The sequence below is a fragment of the Mandrillus leucophaeus genome, unplaced genomic scaffold (genome assembly GCF_000951045.1).
Source record: "Mandrillus leucophaeus isolate KB7577 unplaced genomic scaffold, Mleu.le_1.0 Scaffold315, whole genome shotgun sequence".
Lineage (NCBI taxonomy): Eukaryota > Metazoa > Chordata > Mammalia > Primates > Cercopithecidae > Mandrillus > Mandrillus leucophaeus.
Window position 1 is genome coordinate 1424761 of NW_012103310.1, and position 21052 is coordinate 1445812.

Sequence of the window (21052 nt, forward strand, 5' to 3'; positions counted from 1 at the left end):
GGTGGCTCACGCCTGTAATCCCAGCACTTTGGGAGACTGAGGCGGGCAGATCACGAGGTCAGGAGATCGAGACCATCTTGGCTAACACGGTGAAATCCCGTCTCTACTAAAAATACAAAAGAATTAGCCGGGGATGGTGGCAGGTACCTGTAGTCCCAGCTACTCAGGAGGCTGAGGCAGGAGAAAATGCGTGAACCTAGGAGGCGGACCTTGCAGTGAGCCAAGATGGCGCCACTGCACTCCAGCCTGGGCGACAGAGACTCTGTCTCAAAAAAATAAAAAAAAAATAGAGAGAGACCACAACTGGGTAGTCTCCTTTGTAAGAAAAAGTAACCGAAGCTAAGCTTATGATTTTTATTTTCTTCATGAGTCTGTTATTCTTTTATGTATAAGGTAACTGCCTTACATACTTCTTTTACTGTGTGAAATATTTTTCTTTAAAGCATTTGAATATTAGCAGTGTTTTTATAGTGTAGTTATAGGAATCTTGAAACCGGAAAGATTTGGGTTTTCAGTAGATGATGACCAATAATTTACCATCTCTGCTGAGATAAAGGCAAATTTTGCACTATTGACTTAAGTGCTAGAAAGGAATTAAATGAAGACACATCTTTCTCATAGGTTTATTAGACACTGGGGTGTATTACACTGGTAGAGGTTGTTCTCTTCATTGTTTTGGAGGCCCTTAATTATAAACTAGATATTGTGGTGGAAATGGAGAAGCAGTATCTTTTATTGGGTACACCTCTTTAGGCTGATAGCTGATTTTTTACATTCCATTTTCTTTATAATAGCTCTGCAAGGTGGCTGTTATTATCTTTATTTTAGCAGTGAGCACACTGACTTTGAGAGGTTAAGTGTTGTTTCTGCAGTCTAGTAAGCAGTAGGTAGGACTAGGTAAGTCAGATCTCTCTGATCTCAAAGCCCAGGTTTTCCTCCATGTAATCTTACTCTGTTCCTTAGAATTTATTTATTTGGTGACTTTCCTGGGTCCTTTATTGAATCTTAAATTTTAGGTGCTCTTTTCACTTTAGAAATGAATATGTTTGGCTAGAGGCTTAACTATAGTTTTGTTGCAGTACATTTTTTTTTTTTGCCACTTTAAAACATCCTTTTTATATAATAGCTTACAATGTAGAAAATGAGGCCTGATAAACTTTACTTACTGCATCTTAGTTTATTAAATTGTTGTAATAATAGTGTTTCAACTTCTCATTGTAACATTTTACTCATGAGAGTCAAAATACTGAATAAAAACATTTGAAAGTATTTATTTAAAGTAGGTTGAGCATCAAAAATCCAAAATCTGAAATGCTCCAAAATTTGAAACTTTTTGAGCTTCGCTATGACACTCGAAGGAAATGCTCATTGGAGCTTTTTGAATTTTTGGATTTGGGATACTCACTCAGTATAATGCAAATATTCCAAAATCCAAAATTATCCAAAATCCAAAACACTTCTGATCCCAAGCATTTTGAATAAGAGATACTCCATCTTTATATTAAATATATTGTAGAAAGTAGTTTTCCAGGTTTTTGTTTTCATACATTTTTATTGAATATTATGCATGGTACACCATACATGCTTGACAGTGTTTATTGAAGTAAGTAATTATGTGGCCTATTTGGAATATTTTATGACAGTGCATTTATTATAAATACAATTGCAACTAATATAATAATAAATAAAGGTTTTTTATTGCTAGAAGTAAAAAGTGAGATTAGATTCATAGCAAGCAATAACTGATGTTTTCTGCAACATTTTATCAGTTTATTTTTTACTATGTTATTTAATATACATAAAAGGTTGCAAGAAACGTGCTATTTAGAAAGAATAATAATACAGGACCTTTGTGGACTCACCTAACTTAAGAATTAGAATATTATCAATACCAATTTTTTTTTTAACAAATATTCTCTCTTGCTGTCTCCTAAAAATAAAATTTAGACAAGTACCACATAACTAAAATTGTAATGGAAGACTGCAATTTGCTTGAAGAACTTAAAACTCAAAGTTGTATGGATTGTATAGAGGTGAGAATGAATATTATAAATATATTTTAAGATTTGCCCATTAGAACTTTTAACACTCAGAGGAAGTTAACAAAACTGCTGATAATATACAGTTCATAAAATTGGATGACATATTTGAGGGAAATAACTAATATCTTGATCAGAGTTTTCTAATGATTTAAAAACCATTAATTGAAAGTGAAAATTTGATTTTTTAAAACTTTAGTCTTTAATGAGTTGAAGAAGTATGATTTTCTTTGGTAACAGCTGAGATGTAATTCATGTGCTGCACTGTTCACTCATAGAAAATAGGACTTTAACTCAATTTTAAAAAAGGAATTTGGGAAAATATTTAATGTTCTATTGAATTCCCTAATGCCGTTGATACGATGTGATTTAGTTTATTTAAAAAAAATGAGTGTTTGAAGTGAAAAGTTTTAGTTTTTTCTCTAGCACCCTTCATATATATTCTCATTAACCTACCAACTCATGCTTTGCAATTAGTCTAATCAACATTGCCTCTATGTTATTGATTTATATGTTTTTCGGCACTAAGGTTTCTTGGATAATATCATACTTGCTAACCTAAAGTTAAAATTCTACTTTGCATCTGTTTTTTAGCCTTATTACCTTATTTACCTTATTAATAAGCTATATTTAAAAGTGGGTCTACCAAATACAGTGCAAAAATTTTAGTAATTATTCATAATGTGATGGTTTTGTTTACTTTTAATATTCTCTAACCAAGTTAGTGTTGAGTCATTCAAGATAGGTTTATTTAAATATATATACCGAGGCTGTGTGTGATGGCTCACGCCTGTAGTCCCAGCACTTTGGGAGGTCGAGGTGGGAGGATTACTTGAGGTCAAAAGTTCAAGACCAGCTTGGGCAACATAGCAAGACCTGGTCTCTACAAAAAATTTTTAAAAATTAGCTTGGCATGGTGGGGTGCACTTGTAGTCCTAGCTACTTGGGAGACTGAGATGGGAGGATCCCTTGGGCCTGGGAGATCGAGGCTGTTGTGAGCTGTGATTGCTCCACTGCCCTCCAGCCTGGGTGACAGAGTGAGACCCTGTCTCTAAAAGTATATGTGTGTGTGTGTGTGTGTGTAGTGTGTGTCATATATATATGTAACAAAACATTGGGTATTGTAATCTCATTTTCTACATAAATAATCCCCTAGTTATTTCTGATACCCAAGATAGAAACCCGGATACATTTTTCCTAGGTATTGGGTTCTTGATTATCTTTGGAGCTAATTGATGGGTCTTCTTTCACCTTGGTTTCTCAGCAAGGAGAACTAATGAAAATGAAAGGAAATGAAGAGTTTTCCAAAGAAAGATTTGATATAGCTATTATCTATTACACCAGAGCCATTGAATATAGGTAAGAGCAAATAGAACCAAAGAAATCCTGTTTCTGTGTCAGATCAAGTTAGAATGGTAGTCAGAAGAAATAAAAACAAGATGGAGAATTGGAAAGTATCTTCCAACTTGTTATGCAGAATAGATTTTTCTCATCCTTGGGCATTCGAAGCATCGAAGATGGCGTGGGTATATGAAGCTAACGTAGTAGCATAACTCAGACAAGTCAGGCAAAATTGTGAATTTGGTTCTGCCCTCTTCCATTTTCTTTAAAACTTTCCAGTACAGAGTTATCTCTTTTGTCTTGTTCTCATTTTGCTATCAACCAAGTCCTCCAAAATTATTAACTGGTCAAAAAGGATTAAAGGATTAGTTCTTAATACTGAAGATGCCACCCATTCAGGGTTTTTTGCTTTCTAAGGGGGAACTTTTACAGGATAATTGAGAGAATACATATATGCTCTCTACCTTGTCTTCTCTTTGCTCAGCTGCTAGAATTTTGTAGCTTTCCTCCAGATGTGCCTCATAACTGTGCCCCTGTTATCTCAATTGGGCCACCTAATATTGTAGCAGCCTTTGAAGGGTGCTCTGTAGCCACTGCTCTTTTTCCTCCCTTGCGCATCTCCACAGGGAATGAGGGAATCCAGTTAGTGTATCACCTCTGAAAGGCTGCTGCCCTATTCTTTTGAGGAAGAAGTGGAGGAAAGGGAGATACATTTTACCACACATAGTCAGATAAAACTAAAAAACAAGTTCAAATGAAGCTATTTTAATTTGCAATTACTGTAGTCTTCCGTTCTCAGTTGTTTGTCAAAACGACGTAGTCGTAGTCCTGACTTACTATATAAGTAATCCTATCCTCTAGAGTTACTCTGTAGTTTGCTAGCTCTTTAATATGTCTCATTTGATCCTCACAACAGCCCTATGAGTTAGAGCAACTAGAGTTATCTTCATTTTGAATATAGGGAAGTTTAGGTTGGTTCAAACAAAGTTACTTATGTAGGAAGTGAAGGAACTGGGACTTAGCCAGTTAAGACTCCAGGTCCTATATTCTTTTTGCTCTGCCACACAGATGTAAAGTTTAAAAAAAGTTTTCTTGTGCCTTATGTTTTCGTCGTGATTTTTATTTGTTTCGTGTGTAATGTGCTTTACTGACTAAACATTGTGTCTTTTTAAGACCTGAAAACCACCTTCTTTATGGTAACCGAGCTCTTTGTTTTCTTCGTACTGGACAGTTTAGGTAAGTTGGTTAAAATATCTCAACCACTGAATTATTATGCTAAATACCCATTTTTGGGAAACTTTTCTGTTTTGCAGGTATACAAGAAAATCCTTGACTAGTTCTTTGGCAGAAATACTTAAGTGGTTAAAAGAATACACTTAGGCTTTATATATAACAGTGACAGCAGCAGCTATTCTGATTGAGTGCAGACATATGTTAAGCATTATTTTAAGTGCTTTGCATATGTTATTTAGTTCTCACAGCACCCATAATAGGTAGGTAATGTTATAGTTCACATTTTACATGACCAACGTGTACCACTAGTGATACCAAGATTTGAACACAGATTTTATCTGATGATGTCAAAGTCTGTGTTTATGACATCTATATGACCTCTTTATGCTCTGTTAATTAATCCATACAGTATAAAAGAAGCATTTTCATTTTTCCTCTGTTTATCCTGGTATAAAAAATTAAGTAAATATCCTTCATAAGTGAAAGAAAGCAAATAAATTTAATAGTATAAGAGTGGAATCATAATTCATTCCTAGTTCCTTATATTGAATTTAAGCTGAGTTTTTATTTATTAGCTAAGAAAGACTGAGAAAGATACTGCACCATGATTTTATTGTTCCCCAGTATAAAATTTTTAGAACATAAATTATAAGCATTAATATTGAGCAGGTAGACTATTATATTTAATTTTGTCCTGCTTTACTGTAAGAAGGGTGTAGGGTGGAGTCAAGAATACATCCACATAGTAGAAGAATATTCAAATGAAAACAAACCAGAAAACGAAGTTGGAATCTGGGATTCTCAGAACCGAGCTTCACAGGCATAAGGTCCTGCATAGGTATTAGTTAGAATTCATATTTACCTCTGACCTTCAGCTGTCCAAAATGAAATGGGAAAACTTGACAAGTTACTTAATTCTCATTGTCCATAAAGAAACAGGACACCAATTTGTCAGGTGAAATAATTTTCCTAGTGTTTAGTTTTGAAGGAAGGTGGGCTGTAATATTAATTGAGTGATGGAGTAGAGAATAATCTCAGCAGTATTCTTATGCATAGCAAAAAACTCCCTGAAAGCACAGTTTTGAGTTTCACAAATACGTTTTTTGTGAAGTTTTCTCATGAAGCTGAGAATCTGCTGTCAGTTGTTTTTCAGTGAAAGCACTTGTATGGGAGGGTGGGAGTGGGGAAGGTAGTATATTCTAAGCATGTAGCTTTAAAAATAACATTTATTGTGTTTTTCTTTTATTGTAAACAGAACACATTCTCATGGTAGAAAATTTGGAAAATACAAGAGTTTAAAAAGAAGAAAATAAAAATCACCAGTAATCCAACCACCTTGGAGAATACCGCTGTATTAACGTTATGCAGCTTTTAGATGGCTTAAGCTGTGGATAAACCGAGGCTATCTAGACTAGAGGAATGGATGGGCTTGACAGAGTCTTCCATCAATACCACTGTCCTCAACGGGTTCTGACAAGAAATGAGCTGCAAGTGTCTTTAGGTTATTGCTTCTGGCTAGGTCCAGAATTGCATTTATTTTGTGCTATTTAAAGGTGAATTTGTATGCTTTCAAGATCAGATGAATAGGTTGGTAACTTGGCTAGCCTCTTGTGAAAATTGAGGTGCCTATCTGAAATATTGCTTGGCAGAAGGTTATCTATCCACTTTCCACCTCTGAGAGCTGAGAGGCAAACCAGGGTGTTTCTGCTCTCTTTCATGAGTGTTGAATGCTAGACACACAAGGAAGATCCTTCTAATACCTTGCTGCAACAGGAGGTGAATCAAAGTAGAAGTACAGAAGCTAGGTAGCTTGGTGAGGTAAAGGCCAAGAGCAGCTTGTGGATCTATCCTTGTACCTCCCTGCTGATGGTCTAGCTTGTGGTTTAATACCATCTACATTTCACTAGAGCCAGGTCAGCAGCATTGAGAACCCTTTGTTTCTTACTAGGCAATCACCAATATGTATTGGATGCCTGTTTTATGCATGAAGTGTTTTACCACACTGGTTTTGCTGGCGTTTCCTACCTCCTCACATATTGTCTGTGTGATTTGCTCAATAATGTAGGGATGTTTTCAGAGTCCATAGTATATAAAACTCATAGTATATATATGTAAGTCCATAGTATAATATATATATATCAGGTGACTAGATGGTGTTACTTAAGGAAAGAACACGTTACCAGTAATTCAGATTTGCCATTGACACAGGAGGACCCATGCCTGAGAAAGACTTTTATCTGAGTTACTGAGGTTGAGATGTTTTGAAGCTCTCAAGCAGAGGGATGCTGGATCTGCCGTGGGAATCTGGCTGAGCAGCTGCAGGGAGAGCTGGGGGTAAAGCACCTACCCTTCCCCAGTTTGGTGAGGATGCACTCCTCAGCTGTTCTGCAAGGCCAGACTGCTTATCTGCTGTAATTTAAGCAAGAATTGAGATGTCCAAAGAGGACAGAAATGGGACAATTTAATACTAGAAAAGAAAGGAATAAAAGGGTTAAAGTCTTGAATGCTAAAACTTCTGAAATACTTAATCCTAAAAGATTAGAAAATATAAGTTGAAACTTCAAATGAAAAAGAGATTCAATTTAAAAAAGAGAACTTTGGTAAGATTAATCTTTCAAAGGGTAAAAATAATAGTACTGTATCTTACAACATGGTTATCACTTTTCTGAGCACTTAATGTGTATTAACTCGTAAAACCCTCACAACTGTGTGAGGTAGGTGCTACTGCCTCTTTACAGATGATGAAACTGAGGTATAGGGAGGCCAAGCAAAGTGTCTGAGGAGTGGATGTGATGGAGCCAGAATTTGAACCCAGGGAGCCTGGATGTAGTCTCTACTATTAATCACTATGAGTGATAGAATAAAAGGGAATGTGAAAGTTGGAAAAATTAAAAAATAAATGGTCTAAATAGTCAATACACGTTTATGAGGAAATGATTATCCTTCCAGGACATGTAGATTAAAAACTACGAGTTTCTGGTTTATACCCATCAGATGGACAAAAGTTTAAAAATCTCATAATACCAAGTGTTTGAGAGGATGTGGAACAAAGGAGACTCTCATATGCAGCTGGAGAAAGTGTAAATTGGTACAATCACTTTGGAGAGCAATTTGACAAGGTGAAGATGTGCGTACTCCGCAATCCACTTCTAGGCTCATATCCTCTGAACTCTCAAATGTATACCCAAGAAGATATGTATATGCCTTCATGATAGCATTGTTTGTAAGAGTAAAGAAATGGAAACGACCTAAGTGGCCATCAATAGGGGAATGGATAAATATGGTATATTCATACAATGGAATTCTATATGGCAGTTAAAATGAACACAATGTTGAGTGAAAAAGCAAGTTGCAGAATGATTTGTACACTGTGATGCCATTTATTAATGTTTAAAAACATGCAAAACAATATGCATATATACAGACTGTGTATTAACAATGTTTAAAAATGCATGGGCGTGTTAAACACCCGGGGAGTGGCTGGGGAGAGAAGGAGGGAAAAGGGATTGGAGTTGGGAGGGATGGTACACAGTGGATGTCAACTGTAACAAAGTACTACAAAAAGAGCTGAAGTAAATATGGCAAAATGTTAATTTCTTGCTAAGGTGGTATACCATTGGTACATGGGTGTTCGTTTTGTTAATGATGTTCTCTGTACTTTTATGTATACTTGAAATATTTGATAAAAAGTGAAACAAAATGTGATTAAAAATGCACATGAGAAAAGGAACAGAAAGCAAGAACAGTGACCACTAAACATCAAGGATAAAATAGTGAACAGTGATCTTGAAAAGAGAAATATAAGTATTGTAAGGCCAGTTGCAGAAGTGTGAAGTGTGTGTGGGGAAGCCTGAGGTGAGGTATATATGGGGAAACAGATGCTTCATTCAAACATGGTGGCAGTGGCAGTGATGATTTTAATGCCGAAATAGTCATGCAGTTTGTAAATCCAACCACTTTTGGGTGAATATAAGTTAGGCCAAGAGCCTTTCAAAACCTTTCCGGTCCTGCGAATGTTGTGCTTGGAAAACACAGGAGATGGGGTTGGCGTGAGGCAGGGGTTGGGGAACTGTGCTGCCACCTGCGCCGCCACTCCTGCCGCAGCCTCTCCCCTTCAAATCTTCACACTGAGGATTGTGTTTATCCCAGGACACGTGGCTTAGAAGATGAGATGTCCGTTTTATTCTGCTCCTTCTCAAAGTGTACTTTTCAAATACGATTTGGTAACTATAGGGCATTTGAGAGCGATCATTGTAATTGAAGTAATCAGAACTTTTCAGTTTAGACAAGAATCTAGAGAAAGGAATTAGGCATATCTGTACCTTCTGCAGTTCCAACAGCTTATGTCATATACATAATTAGACTTTGCCCACTTACTATTCAATTCATTCTTGTGGACTCATGGAAAATTCAAATTCTTTGGTGGGACGTGATGAACTGTGTAAGGGAAAATGTTAAGTGGAGAGAGGGAATGCTTAGCTTGAATGGTTTTTGCGTTGCTTTGGAAAATCATGTATTTTTAAACTTGGTGTTTACTTCAACTGTTGGTATTCATTTAAGTACCCATCACATGGTACTGCCTTCCATCAGATCCCAACTGTGATTGGTAGCAGACAGATAGACATTAACTGACTCCTCTCTCGTTGCTTTTTTCCCCCCTAAATTTCTCTAAGACTAGAGATATAAAGCACTGTATGTTTCTGTGAGAATTTCACAAATTTATGTGTGTGTGTGTTGGTTTGGTGAATTATTCCTCACTCTGCCCTCTGGTGTGTTTTCTTTATTTTTGCTTAGAAGCCACTGAATTTGCTTTTGAAGAAAATATTTACTTTTTTCAGTCTTATTTGGGGTGTACCCCCTTTAAAAAAAAACAATAACAAATGCACATGGTAAACAACAGAGTAGGAAAAGGTACACTCGCCCACTCTGACCCATCCTCTGATTCATCTCTTCATATCTTTATGTATTCCCATAATATTTTATGCCTATACAAGCGCTTATGTTGAACCAAATGAAGTGGCCATTTTTGTAAGTCAGAATATAGACAGTTTTATTGGGTTTAATGTAATGTATACGTCTTTTTCTTTAAATGGGTAGGAACGTACTACATACGCTGTTGTACGTCGTGGTTTTTTTTTATATTTAAGTCTTGGAGCTTGTGGATCTGTATATAGAGATCTTTGTTCTTCATGTCTGCACAGTGTTTTCCTGAATGGATTGCCTATGTAATCCATTAGTTCATATTATATTAGTATATAGTTTATATGTATGCTTAGTTTATATTAGTATATAGATTATTTTATTTACAGTGTTAAATTATAGATTTATTAGTAGGTAGATTATTTTCCTTTTAAAGATTATATATACCTGTGCAATGATTATCTTTTTACTTATGTTTTACACTCAGGTTCAAATATATCTGTAGGACACATTTCTGATAAATTTATTTTACTCAGTTGAATGAAAGAACATATCATTTTAATTATAGACACTAACTTTTTATATGTTTATTCAGTCCATGGTCATTATTCACTGCATATTTGTCAGTGACTGACCTTTATACCTGAATCTTGCTTTTGTTCCTTAGTTGGAAGATCTGGAAACTTGGGGAATAGTTGTTATTTCTTTATTGATCTGGTCAGGTCCTGAAAATAATTATAATTGAGGAAAAAAGCAATATCCCTTATATGGCTTGCAAAATTCTTGCATACTTTTTATGGTATGGTTTGAGAGAGTCAATAAATAGCATCTCCTTTCCTTTCCAAGTCCAGAATCAGTTAAAAGATGGATGGAAAAGACAGGCAACTAGTGATCAGATACTGCCTTTATTACAGATGCAATTGGAGAACAGGCCTTAAGTCTGATAGTCAGGGGGCTGGTTACTACTAGGTTGGTGCAAAAGTAAATGTGGTTTTTAGAAGTAATGGCAATTACTAATTGCTTTTGCACCAACCAATAATTCACCCACAGTCAGACAGAACAGGGCTCTTGGGAACTTTAAGCCTGAAAGGAAAGGCAATCTGGTGTTTCAGATTCCAAAGAGTAAGGCCAGGTACAGTGGCTCATGCTTGTAATCCCAGCACTTTGAGAGGCTAAGGCGGATGGATCACTTGAGGTCAGGAGTTTGAGACCATCCTGACCAACATGGTGAAACCCTGTCTCTACTAAAAATACAAAAATTAGCTGGGCATGGTGGTGCATGCCTATAATCCCAGCTACTTGGGAGGCTGAGGCAGGAGAATCACGTGAACCCAGGAGGCAGAGGTTTCAGTGAGCTGAGATAGTGCCACTGCTCTCCAGCCTGGGCGATACAGCAATACCATGTCTAAAAAAAATAAAAAATAAAAAGGATTCCAAAGAGTGAGAAAAAGAAGAGGCAAAGCCACATATGATTAGTGTCCCTCCCTCGCCATTAGATAAATTATTATTCATCATCTGGGGATGTTTGCCAAGGGTGGAGAGAGGAAAGAGTTCAGGAGTAATTAGCAAATCTACATGGAAACTAGGGGAGAGGGAAGGGAATAAGTGTTCTTTACAAACATCACCTTTTAGGGCAGAATGTAGCATATTTTATATGCAGTAATGAGGAGGGGCTGGAAAAATAAAAACACTTCCCCATGTAAGAGCAATAAGTTGGAGCACCTGTACTAGAACTCTGTTTCTTACTCTGTTTAATACTCTTACCGTGTCACACAGTCTTCAAGAGTAAATAACTGTTTGCATCTTGAGTCTTGTCCCATTTTCATACATCTCTTGTGCAGGGAATTGCTGCTACCAAAAGTCAAACCTGATTATTTAGACCCTGGGCTGCAGTGTGGTCTGGATAAGCAATAGCATCATGTAATTGACTATGCCCACTTTGCCTTAATTGTAGGATGTGGTCATATGCCAGTAAATGTGAAATTTTATTAGCATTAATTGCGTTCATATACTAATATTGTGATATTTATAATATATGCTATTATAACAATGCTGTTTGTAGTGCTGTATATTATAATAAGTAACATTCAGCATTGATTCAACAAATACTGGGGTTCTGTTGATGGATAATGTCAGAAATGAGCAAAAACAGCCTCTGTGTTTCAGACAGTGGGCTGGCATTGTGAGGGCCTGTATTGGGAGGAATTTGTTGCATTTGTGGTACTGATAGTTGCTAGATGGACTGAATACAGAGGAGAGGGTAGTATGGCCATAGGCTAAGCCAAGGAGGGCCTTGTAGGCTATGTTAAGGCTTTTTGCCTTTAAGAGCAATAAGAAAGTAAAGGATTTTTAAACTGAGGAGAGAGCATTAGTACTTAAAAAAAAATTGAGCACAGTGAAAATGGATCTGAAGGGGATGTAGTGGATGTAGTAGGAGGCTATTACAGTAGCCCAGGCCAGAGATGATGGCTTCCAGCGGAATATTGACAGTGGAAATGGAAAAGTGGAAGGATTCAAGAGTTTAGAGGTGAAGTTGACAGAAGTTGCTTGTGGTTGGTGTTGGAACGTGAGAGTGAAGGCGGTTGGAACTATTGTGATGTTTCTGCCTTAAGCAGCATTATGGATTATGGGCCTACTCACTCACATTGGGATTGCTGGAAGAGGAATAAATTTGTAGGAAGTAGAACTGCACTTCACTCTCAGACACTGAATCGAAGTACCTTTGAAGGCCAGGCGTGGTGACTCACAGCTGTAATCCCAGCACTTTGGGAGGCCAAGGTGGGAGGATCACCAGAGTTCAGGAGTTCGAGACCAGCCTGGCCAACATGGCGAAACCCCGTCTCTACTACAACTACAAAAATTAGCTGGGCATGGTGAGGGGGCTGCCTCTAATCTCAGTTACTCAGGAGGCTGAGGCAGGAGAACTGCTTGAACCTGAGAGGCGGAGGATGCAGTGAGCCAAAATTGCGCCATTGTACTCCAGCCTGGGCAACAAGAGCAAAACTCTGTCTCAAAAAAAAACAAAAAACAAAAAAAAAACCCAGTGCCTTTGAGGCATCCAAAGTGCAATGTTGTGTAGGTAGTGAGTTATATGGGTCTGGAGCTCAAGGGAGAGTTTGGACGGGAGACATGTTTGGGATAGTTAGCCTCCATGATTTGAAGTTGTGGGTAAGATTGCTTACAGAAGTGTTTCTCAACCTGGACTGCACTTTGGAATCACTGAACTTTGACAAATACCACCCACCCCAGAGATTCTGATTCAATTAATCTAGAGTAAAGCTTGGGCACTGGGCTTCTAGGAGCTCCCCAGATGGTGTGCAGTCAAGGTTGAGACCCACTGGCCTAGAGAGAACCTAGGCTGAGACTAGGAGAGGAATCAGGATTGAGCCTTGAACACACATGACCAGTTGGAGAAGGATGAGCCTGCCCAGGAGAGTATTAAAAGGTGACCAGAGAGATGGAACGAAGACTAAGTGTCAGAAGTAAGTAAAAGAATGGTCAGCAGTGTCTGTTGGCTACTGAGAAGCCAGTTACAGTGGAACTTAGATTTGGCAACATGGATGTCATTCAGTAACCATAGGGAAAGCTGTCAGTGCTTGGAACAGATGCCAATTAGATGGCGTTGAGAAATGCGAGGAAATGGAGACAGCAAGCATAGGCAGCTTTTAAAGGTATTTGGGGAGAGAGACCCAGTGTGAGTCTCTTTAAATGGTAAAGAAAACTTACCTTATTCAAGAGTTCCAGAAGAAGGTGGTGTGCTAGGTTGTATATTCAGTGGCTCAACAATGTCATCAGAGACTTAGATTTTTCCAGCCTCAGTGTGTGACTTGGTCCTCAGGCTGTCCCCTCAGAATGAAGGATGGCTGCTGTAATTCAGACGTCTTCAGCAGAAGGAGGACAACTTTGTCTTATGTCCTTTTAAAAAAAATCTTAATACACATGCTGAAAAGTATACAAGTGTTAAGTGTAGATCGAATTTTCGGAAGTCAAACAACTGTAACCAGCGCGCAGATCACAACCCCGGTACCCCAGAAGTTCCTCTTGTTCCTCCTCCTAGTCATGACCCACCTCCTCCCCCAGGATAACTACTAGCCTGGCTTCCGGTGGTTAATTTTGCCTATTTTAGTGCAATGTGATGAAATAATATACGATGTGTTCTTTTCTGTTTGGTTTTCAGCATTGTTTTTGAGATCCATATTGTTGCATGTAGTTGTAAAGTGTTCATTAATTGCATGAATATACCACATTTTATCCATTCTATTGTTGATGGGCATTTGGGTAGCTTCTTGTATTTGGCTTTTGCAGATAGTATTGTTGTGAACATACGTATTCATTTTGTATGTGTATAATCAAGGAGTGGAATTGCTGGGACAGAGGGTATGCTTATATGCATTTAGCTTTCCTGTGTGATTGTATCATTTTGTACTCTTAGAGCAGCATATGAGTTTCAGTTCTGTGCCCTCACCAACACTTACTATTTTTCATCTTTTATTTTAGACATTCTGGTGGGTGATGGTGGCATACCACTGTGATTATAATTTCCATTTTCATAAATTGATTAAGGATATTTCAGATCTTCATAAGGTTATTGACCATTTGGATATTCTCTTTTGTGAAGTGCCTGTTTAAGTCTTTTGCTATTTTTTTCTCTTGAGTAGAATGTCTTATTCATTTTTAGGAGTTTTTCTTTTGTATTCTGAATACGAGTCATTGGTCAGATATATGTATTGCAAATATCTTCTCACACTCAGTGGCTTGCCTTTTCACTGTCGATGTTTTCACAAACAAGTTACTAATTTTAATGTAGTACAGTTTATCGGTTTTTCTCTATGATAAGCTCTTTTTGTGTTCTGTTTATCGTCTTTACCCATTCAAAGGTCACCAGATTCTCTGTGTTTCGTCTAAAGGTTTGATTGTTCAACTTTAATGTACAGATCTGCAGTCCATCTGGACCTGGTGTTTGCATTTAGTGTGAGATAGTGTTCAAGATTCATATGGGCCAGAAGCAGTGGCTCACGCTTGTAATCCCAGCACTTTGGGAGGACAAGGCAGGAACTTTGACAAATACCACCCACTTGACAAATACCATTGCTTGAGCCCAGGAGTTTGAGACCATCCTGGGCAACATAATGGGACCCTGTCTCTCCAAAAAATTCAGAAATTAGCCAGAAATTAGCTAGGCATGATGGCACATGCCTATAGTACCAGCTATTCAGGAGGCTGAGGTGGGAGGAGTGCTTGAGCCTGTGATGTCAAGGCTGTGGTGAGAGGGACTGGCACTGCACTCCAGCCTGGGTGACAGAGCGAGACCTTGTTTCAAAAAAAAAAGAAAGAAAAAAGAAGAAAAGATACGGATGTCCAATTGACCCAGTACCATTTATTAAAAGAGTATATTTTCTCCATGTACTGCAGTATTACCTTTGTCATGAATCAGGTGATTATGTGTAAGAATCCATTTCTAGTTTCTTTAGTCTATTTTGTTGGTCAGGTTATCCTCATCTAGTTGGGTTTTTTTTTTTAATGTAACCTTTTAGTAGGTATTGATATCTGGTAGTATAAGTTATCTAGTTCTTCCTTGAAATCTCTTTAATAGTGATGAATTAGCATAAATATGAATGTGAAATGATGAACCAGCAAATCTTAATCTATGTTGAAAAAAGTAGGTGAATAAGTCAGTGAGTTGGGTACCCTGAGGAGATAGGAACAGTTGAACAAGTTAAATGGGACAACCTAGGTTATAGTGGGAGTTGGATACCTGAATTAGTGATTGAACAGTTTGAAGTTTGAACGGTTTTGAGTGATGCTAAGTTCCAGGGGTGCAGTGATGGATGGCTGAGTTGGGCTAGAGGTGGAAGTCATTGAAGATAAGGAAGCCAGGAAACTGATAGACTGTAGTATGGATCTGTTAGCACTTGATAGGTTATGAAAGTAATTTAATAATGTAATATCTAATTTAATATCTACCTCAGAACAGTTAGAACAGAATTATTCACATTTTACAGATGAGAAAAATGGGCCCAGAGATGTTAATAACTCCCTAATAGCCCCAAGAAAATTAGTGATTAAATTAGACTTAACCCGGGTCTTATGGTCTAGCTTCCATGCTCTGTTCAGTGTAGCTTAACTGATGTTGTGTGAAAGACCTGGTAGTGATACATCTGGAAAGTCTTACTGACATGCAGAAATAGTACAGAAAAACGTACAAATAAGAACGTTATAGGCTGGGCATGGTGGCTCACGCTGTAATGCCAACACTTTTGGAGGCCAAGGCAGGTGGAGGCCGAGGCAGGTGGATCACAAGGTCAGGAGATCAAGACCATCGTGGCTAACACGGTGAAACGCTGTCCCTACTCAAAATTCAAAAAATTAGCCAGGTGTGGTGGCATGCACCTGTAATCCCAGCTACTCTGGAGGCTGAGACAGGAGAATCACTTGAACCCGGGAGGCAGAGGTTGCAGTGAGCCGAGATCACGCCGCTGCACTCCAGCCTGGGCAACGGAGCAAGACTCCATCTCAAAAAAAAAAAGAAGAGGAAAAAAAAAAAAAGAATGCTATGCATAGATACGATGTTGATGTGTGCAAGAAATACTTCAGAAATATTAAAAGTAGTTATTCCTGGGTAGTTGTGATTGTGACTCTGGGTGACTTTTTCCCTTTGTTTTATTTTTCTGTATTTTCCAAATTTCCTATAATGGACGTATATTATATGGATTTTTAAAAATTAAAATTATCTTTTGACTAGATAATATACATGGAAAATTCACAAAGTATACATATGCAAGATATAATACTTTTACTAAAAAAGAGTGAAAAATTTTAAATACTTAATTGTTTTTCTTTTTAGAAATGCACTCGGTGATGGAAAGAGAGCCACTATTCTGAAGAACACTTGGCCAAAGGTAGGTTTCTTCTGTATTTTACTTTGAGCAAATAATGCCATACAACATTGTGAAAAATCTGTTTACCGGGTGTGTTTGTTCATAAAAATGCTATATGAAATGACACAGAGCTCCAGAATGTGAAAGGGCAGTCATGAGATCCATGATCAGCATGGGGACCCAGCCACAGCAGTGACAGGCTGTGTGTGAGGACAGGCGGCCTGTGGGCATCTTGAGCCTTCGGGGTGCCTTAGTGATTGAGAGGTCGTCTATGCATATTCTGGGTGGGTGTGCCTGAGTGTGAAAAACCACTTAAAACTGGGAAGGAACTGTAGGAGGCTGTCTTTATAGGAGGCAGGAAAAGGTTTCTTAACACACAGTGCACAAATCAGCAGTGAAAAAAACCATCTTGATATATTTGGCTATATCAAACTTAAAAACTTGTGTATGTCAGAAGATACCATAGATGAAATAGTAGTTTGAGAGGAGATAATTTGCCACATATATAACTGGTAGGATTTATAGCCGGAATATGCACATAATTCCTAAAGTAAATAAGAAACCCAGTAGAAAATGGGCCAGTAAAACAAGTAAGCATTTCACGGAAGAGTAATCCTGAATGGCCAATAGAAATAAGAAACTATTTCTATTTCCTAGTAATTAAAATTGTAGGGATTTGGTACACAGAAAAATGAAACCAATAGTACAGAATAGAGGGCCTCCACACAGAACTCACTATGTGAGTAAATTTTACAGTGTCATATTGTTTGAGTCCTTCAGATTGGCAGAAATTAAAGAGGCTGATTGTCCTGAGTGTTGGTGGGTATGTGTAGTAACAGGAAGCCCCAGTAAACTGGTGGGAGCGTGATTGCTTACAACAACTGAGGGAGCATTATGATAGACAGACTCCACAGTTACTTGGTTCTGAGTGTGTGTACCCTAGAAAATTTCTAGCAAATATGCACATGGTAAGATATACAAGGTTGGTCATTGCAGCATTGTTTTAATGGCATACTACTGCAAATACCTACATGTCTGTTGATAAAGCAGCAAATAAATGTGGTATTTTCACTTGAGCAAAGTTGTTACTCTGACCTGTGTGATCTGTCCCCGTCTTGAACACTTGTTATTTCTCCAACCTCACTCCTCCTGTTCTGTCCCTGGTTCACTTTATGTTGGCCCGTGGCATCCTCACTGTTCCTTAGACATGCCAGGCCCACTTCCACTTTGTACTTGCCCTTCCCTCTGCCTGGAATGCTTTTCCCCAGAGCATTGGCCAGCCCTCTTTTTTCCTTTCAGTTGGTATTGAAAGGACTCTTCTCAGTGAAACATTCCCTGGCCACATTACTAAAATGCCAAACACCTCACTTCCTATGCATTTCTTATCTTCTTTCCCTGCTTTACTTTTTTCCTCTTTGGACTTACCATTATTGAATACATGATATCTACTGTTAGAGTTATATTGGCTATTGTGTATGTCTTCCAGTATAATATGAGCTCCACAAGGAAAGATTTTTTTGGTGTTTGGTTCACTTCACTCTTGAATCCAGACTGTCTAACTAGCTGCCTGACACTTAGCAGGCACTCATTAGTAAATAATTGTTGACTTAGTGATTGAATGAATCAAATAGTAGATTGCAGTTGAATTAACTGGCTTATCAACATTTATGGATTTTTAAAAGTGTTAAATGAAAAAGTAAAACATAGGCTGGAAAAATATCTATCAAGTTCATGATAGTGTTTGCTTCCGGGCAGTAAGAGAGGGAAAAGAGATTGGAGAGGGTGCAAAGGAGATTTCAGCCGTATCTGTATCATCAGAAATAGTTTTATTTCTTTCATTAAAAAATCAGAAGCAAATATAACAAAATGTTAACAGTTAATTCTGGGTATCTGTGTATTAGTCTCTGTATTTTCCTAAACTGTAAAAATCTCCATTTTTTTTTTTTAAGTGAAGCTTTAGATGCCAGGCGTGATGACTCACACCTGTAATCCTAGCACTTTAGGAGGCCGAGGTGGGCAGATCACTTGAGGTCAGGAGTTTGAGACCAGCCTGGCCAACATGTGAAACCCCGTCTCTACAAAAAAATACAAAAAAATTAGCTGGATGTGGTGATGCATGCCTGTAGTTCTAGCTACTCAGGAGGCTGAGGCAGGAGAATCATTTGACCCCAGGAGGTTCAGAGGTATTGGAAAACCACAGCACAGGCCGATGGTTACATCCAGCTCTAAAAACTTCTCCATTTCCAGGTGTAGGAAAGACGATGACTTGGAGACTGTTACTGCCTTCAAATATTTTAAAAACATGAAGTTATTTATAATGAATGACATTTTTTACTTTATCTGGCACAAAATTATTATATTCTCTGTTAGCAAAATATAACAAAAGTTGAACTCTTTCCTGGGGGTACAGAAATTTCTTAAGCAAAAATATTGATCCTTAGTTATTGTAATTATTTGTCTATTTATAACTTTTCACTTAGCTCATTAGGTAATTTTATTTCCTGAGGTACTAACATTTTAAATTTATTTTTCATTGGTAGGGACCTAATCTAATATTTTAAGTAATGAATCAGTTTTCAAGCAAAATAGTGTTCCTTGCCTGTTTTCTTTAACTTAAGCATATTTTTGAGAAAAAATTAAATTTATCTTTTTGGAACAGGGTCATTATCGTTATTGTGATGCTCTTTCTATGCTGGGGGAATATGACTGGGCCCTGCAAGCAAACATAAAAGCTCAAAAACTCTGTAAAAATGACCCTGAGGGAATCAAGGATCTAATTCAGCAGCATGTAAAGTTACAAAAACAAATAGAAGACCTACAAGGTATTTCACCTAAGATTCTTTTGCTTACAGTCTAATTCTCTTTCAGACTTTGGAAGTTGGGTTTCTTGTATTAACAGAGGACCACAAATCAATCCTCAGATGATTTATCCTTATTTTATCATGTTATCTTGGTCATGGCACTTGAGTTTTTCATTTCTATCTGTGTAGAGTTACATGTTATCCATTAGGTAATTATAAATGATTTGTACTTTTTATTTGAAACAGACAGCAACTAAATTGTTATTATTTGTTCTTCTGTAGAAAAAAAATCCCTTTCAGAAATTTTGAATAAAATAAAAACTTTTTGAAACAAAATTATTTAAAAATACTTCCTTCATTACTAAAGTTATTTCCTAAAGAAAAGACCCTTCAGTAGAGCTGCTTGATGCTTCTGCACTGTTTGTGCTAATTCTATAGTGTGCTGAACATATGTATATGTAATGGTTTTTGTATATATAGCAGAAATTGGCTGTGCAGGCTAGGAGTTGTAGATTTTCATTCTGCCCTTGTTTTCTTTACTAAGTCTTTTTGCTTTCTCCAATGCCTGAAATCCCTTAATCTACACTTTGAGTGTATGAGTCTTTCCTGCTTTTTCTTCTTCGGGTCGTACAATGCTGAGCTGAACAGCTCTGTTTGACTGGCAGATGTTGTTATCCATCATAACATGATTATATAATAAGATTGTGAGTTCCTTGAAGACAGGTACCGCCTCTGATTCAGATTTACATGTTGCTGTCAACTTGTCAGTGATCACATGTGATGGAATGTCAGACAAAGTTTATGTAACATTTTGTTGACACCATCCTAAAACTAAAGACATCTAGAAATGTAAAATTGCTTAGGTTTACTTTTCAGTTTTCTAAATTTGATGTTCCTTATTATCAGCTTAAAGTAAATTTGAAAATCTTTTAAAGTCTATGTTGCCAATCCATTGATTACTATGTGTATGTGTGTGTGATTGACTTTTATAGGTCGAACAGCAAATAAGGATCCAATTAAAGCCTTTTATGAAAACAGGTAAGTTAATAGCAGGTCAGTAGCTGCTGCTAGGAGTGGCTTTGCTCCATGAATTTAAGAATCACTTATGTTTGACGCTTTAGGAGCTAATAGCAACCACAGTAAAGTTGGAGATGGAAGGAAGACAGGTAGTTTTTTAAGTGCCTGTGTTATCAGGTGACCTGTAAGTTGTCAGATTTATTTTGCTGTTTTACTGAACCATATAGATATAAGCTCAGTAGCCTAATCCTGTGGGAAAAGAGAGGTGAAATGTTAATTGGATGTTACTATGCTTGAATGGGACCAGTTTGGCCATGAAGCTCCTGGCAGCAGAGAGCTGGGACATATCCTGTGCCCTCTGCCCTCCACCTCTATCATGGAAACATCTATGGCAAAAACCACAAGTACTCTTGGACCAACCTAATACTTCCAGCTTCCTGATGTCTTTCAAAGGCTAAGATACTTCCTATTAGAAATAGGCAACAGACAGACTTGAGTATGCCCACAAGAAAACAATAGCAACCAGGGTTGTACCTTTGCTTACTTGGCAATTAAAACAGATTAAATGTTTTTCTGCATGCTTGTTCAGATGTCTGGGATATTGAAGCTCCTCATTCTGTAGCATGCTGACATGTAGACATAAAGAAATTGGCTGTGGAGTCTTTAAATTTAATTTTAGTATCCTAATTTAACTTAAATTAGGGTGTTTAAATTTAACACAAGGACATAGGTTTTTTTGTTTGTTTGTTTTTTAAATTTTTTTGAGACGGAGTATCACTCTGTCACCCAGGCTGGAGTGCAGTGATGTGATCGTGGCTCACTG

The 21052-nt window shown here is 37.5% G+C and overlaps 1 protein-coding gene across 1 annotated transcript in view; it reads left to right on the top strand.

The window, feature by feature from the left end:
* TTC3 (tetratricopeptide repeat domain 3) overlaps nt 1-21052 on the top strand; it is a 158420-nt gene that overhangs the window by 7534 nt on the left and 129834 nt on the right. Inside the window, 6 exon segments of the mRNA XM_011987753.1 lie at nt 1948-2033; nt 3304-3398; nt 4554-4616; nt 16378-16432; nt 19071-19233; nt 20205-20250. Of these exon segments, the coding sequence (XP_011843143.1) occupies nt 1948-2033; nt 3304-3398; nt 4554-4616; nt 16378-16432; nt 19071-19233; nt 20205-20250 (508 nt within the window).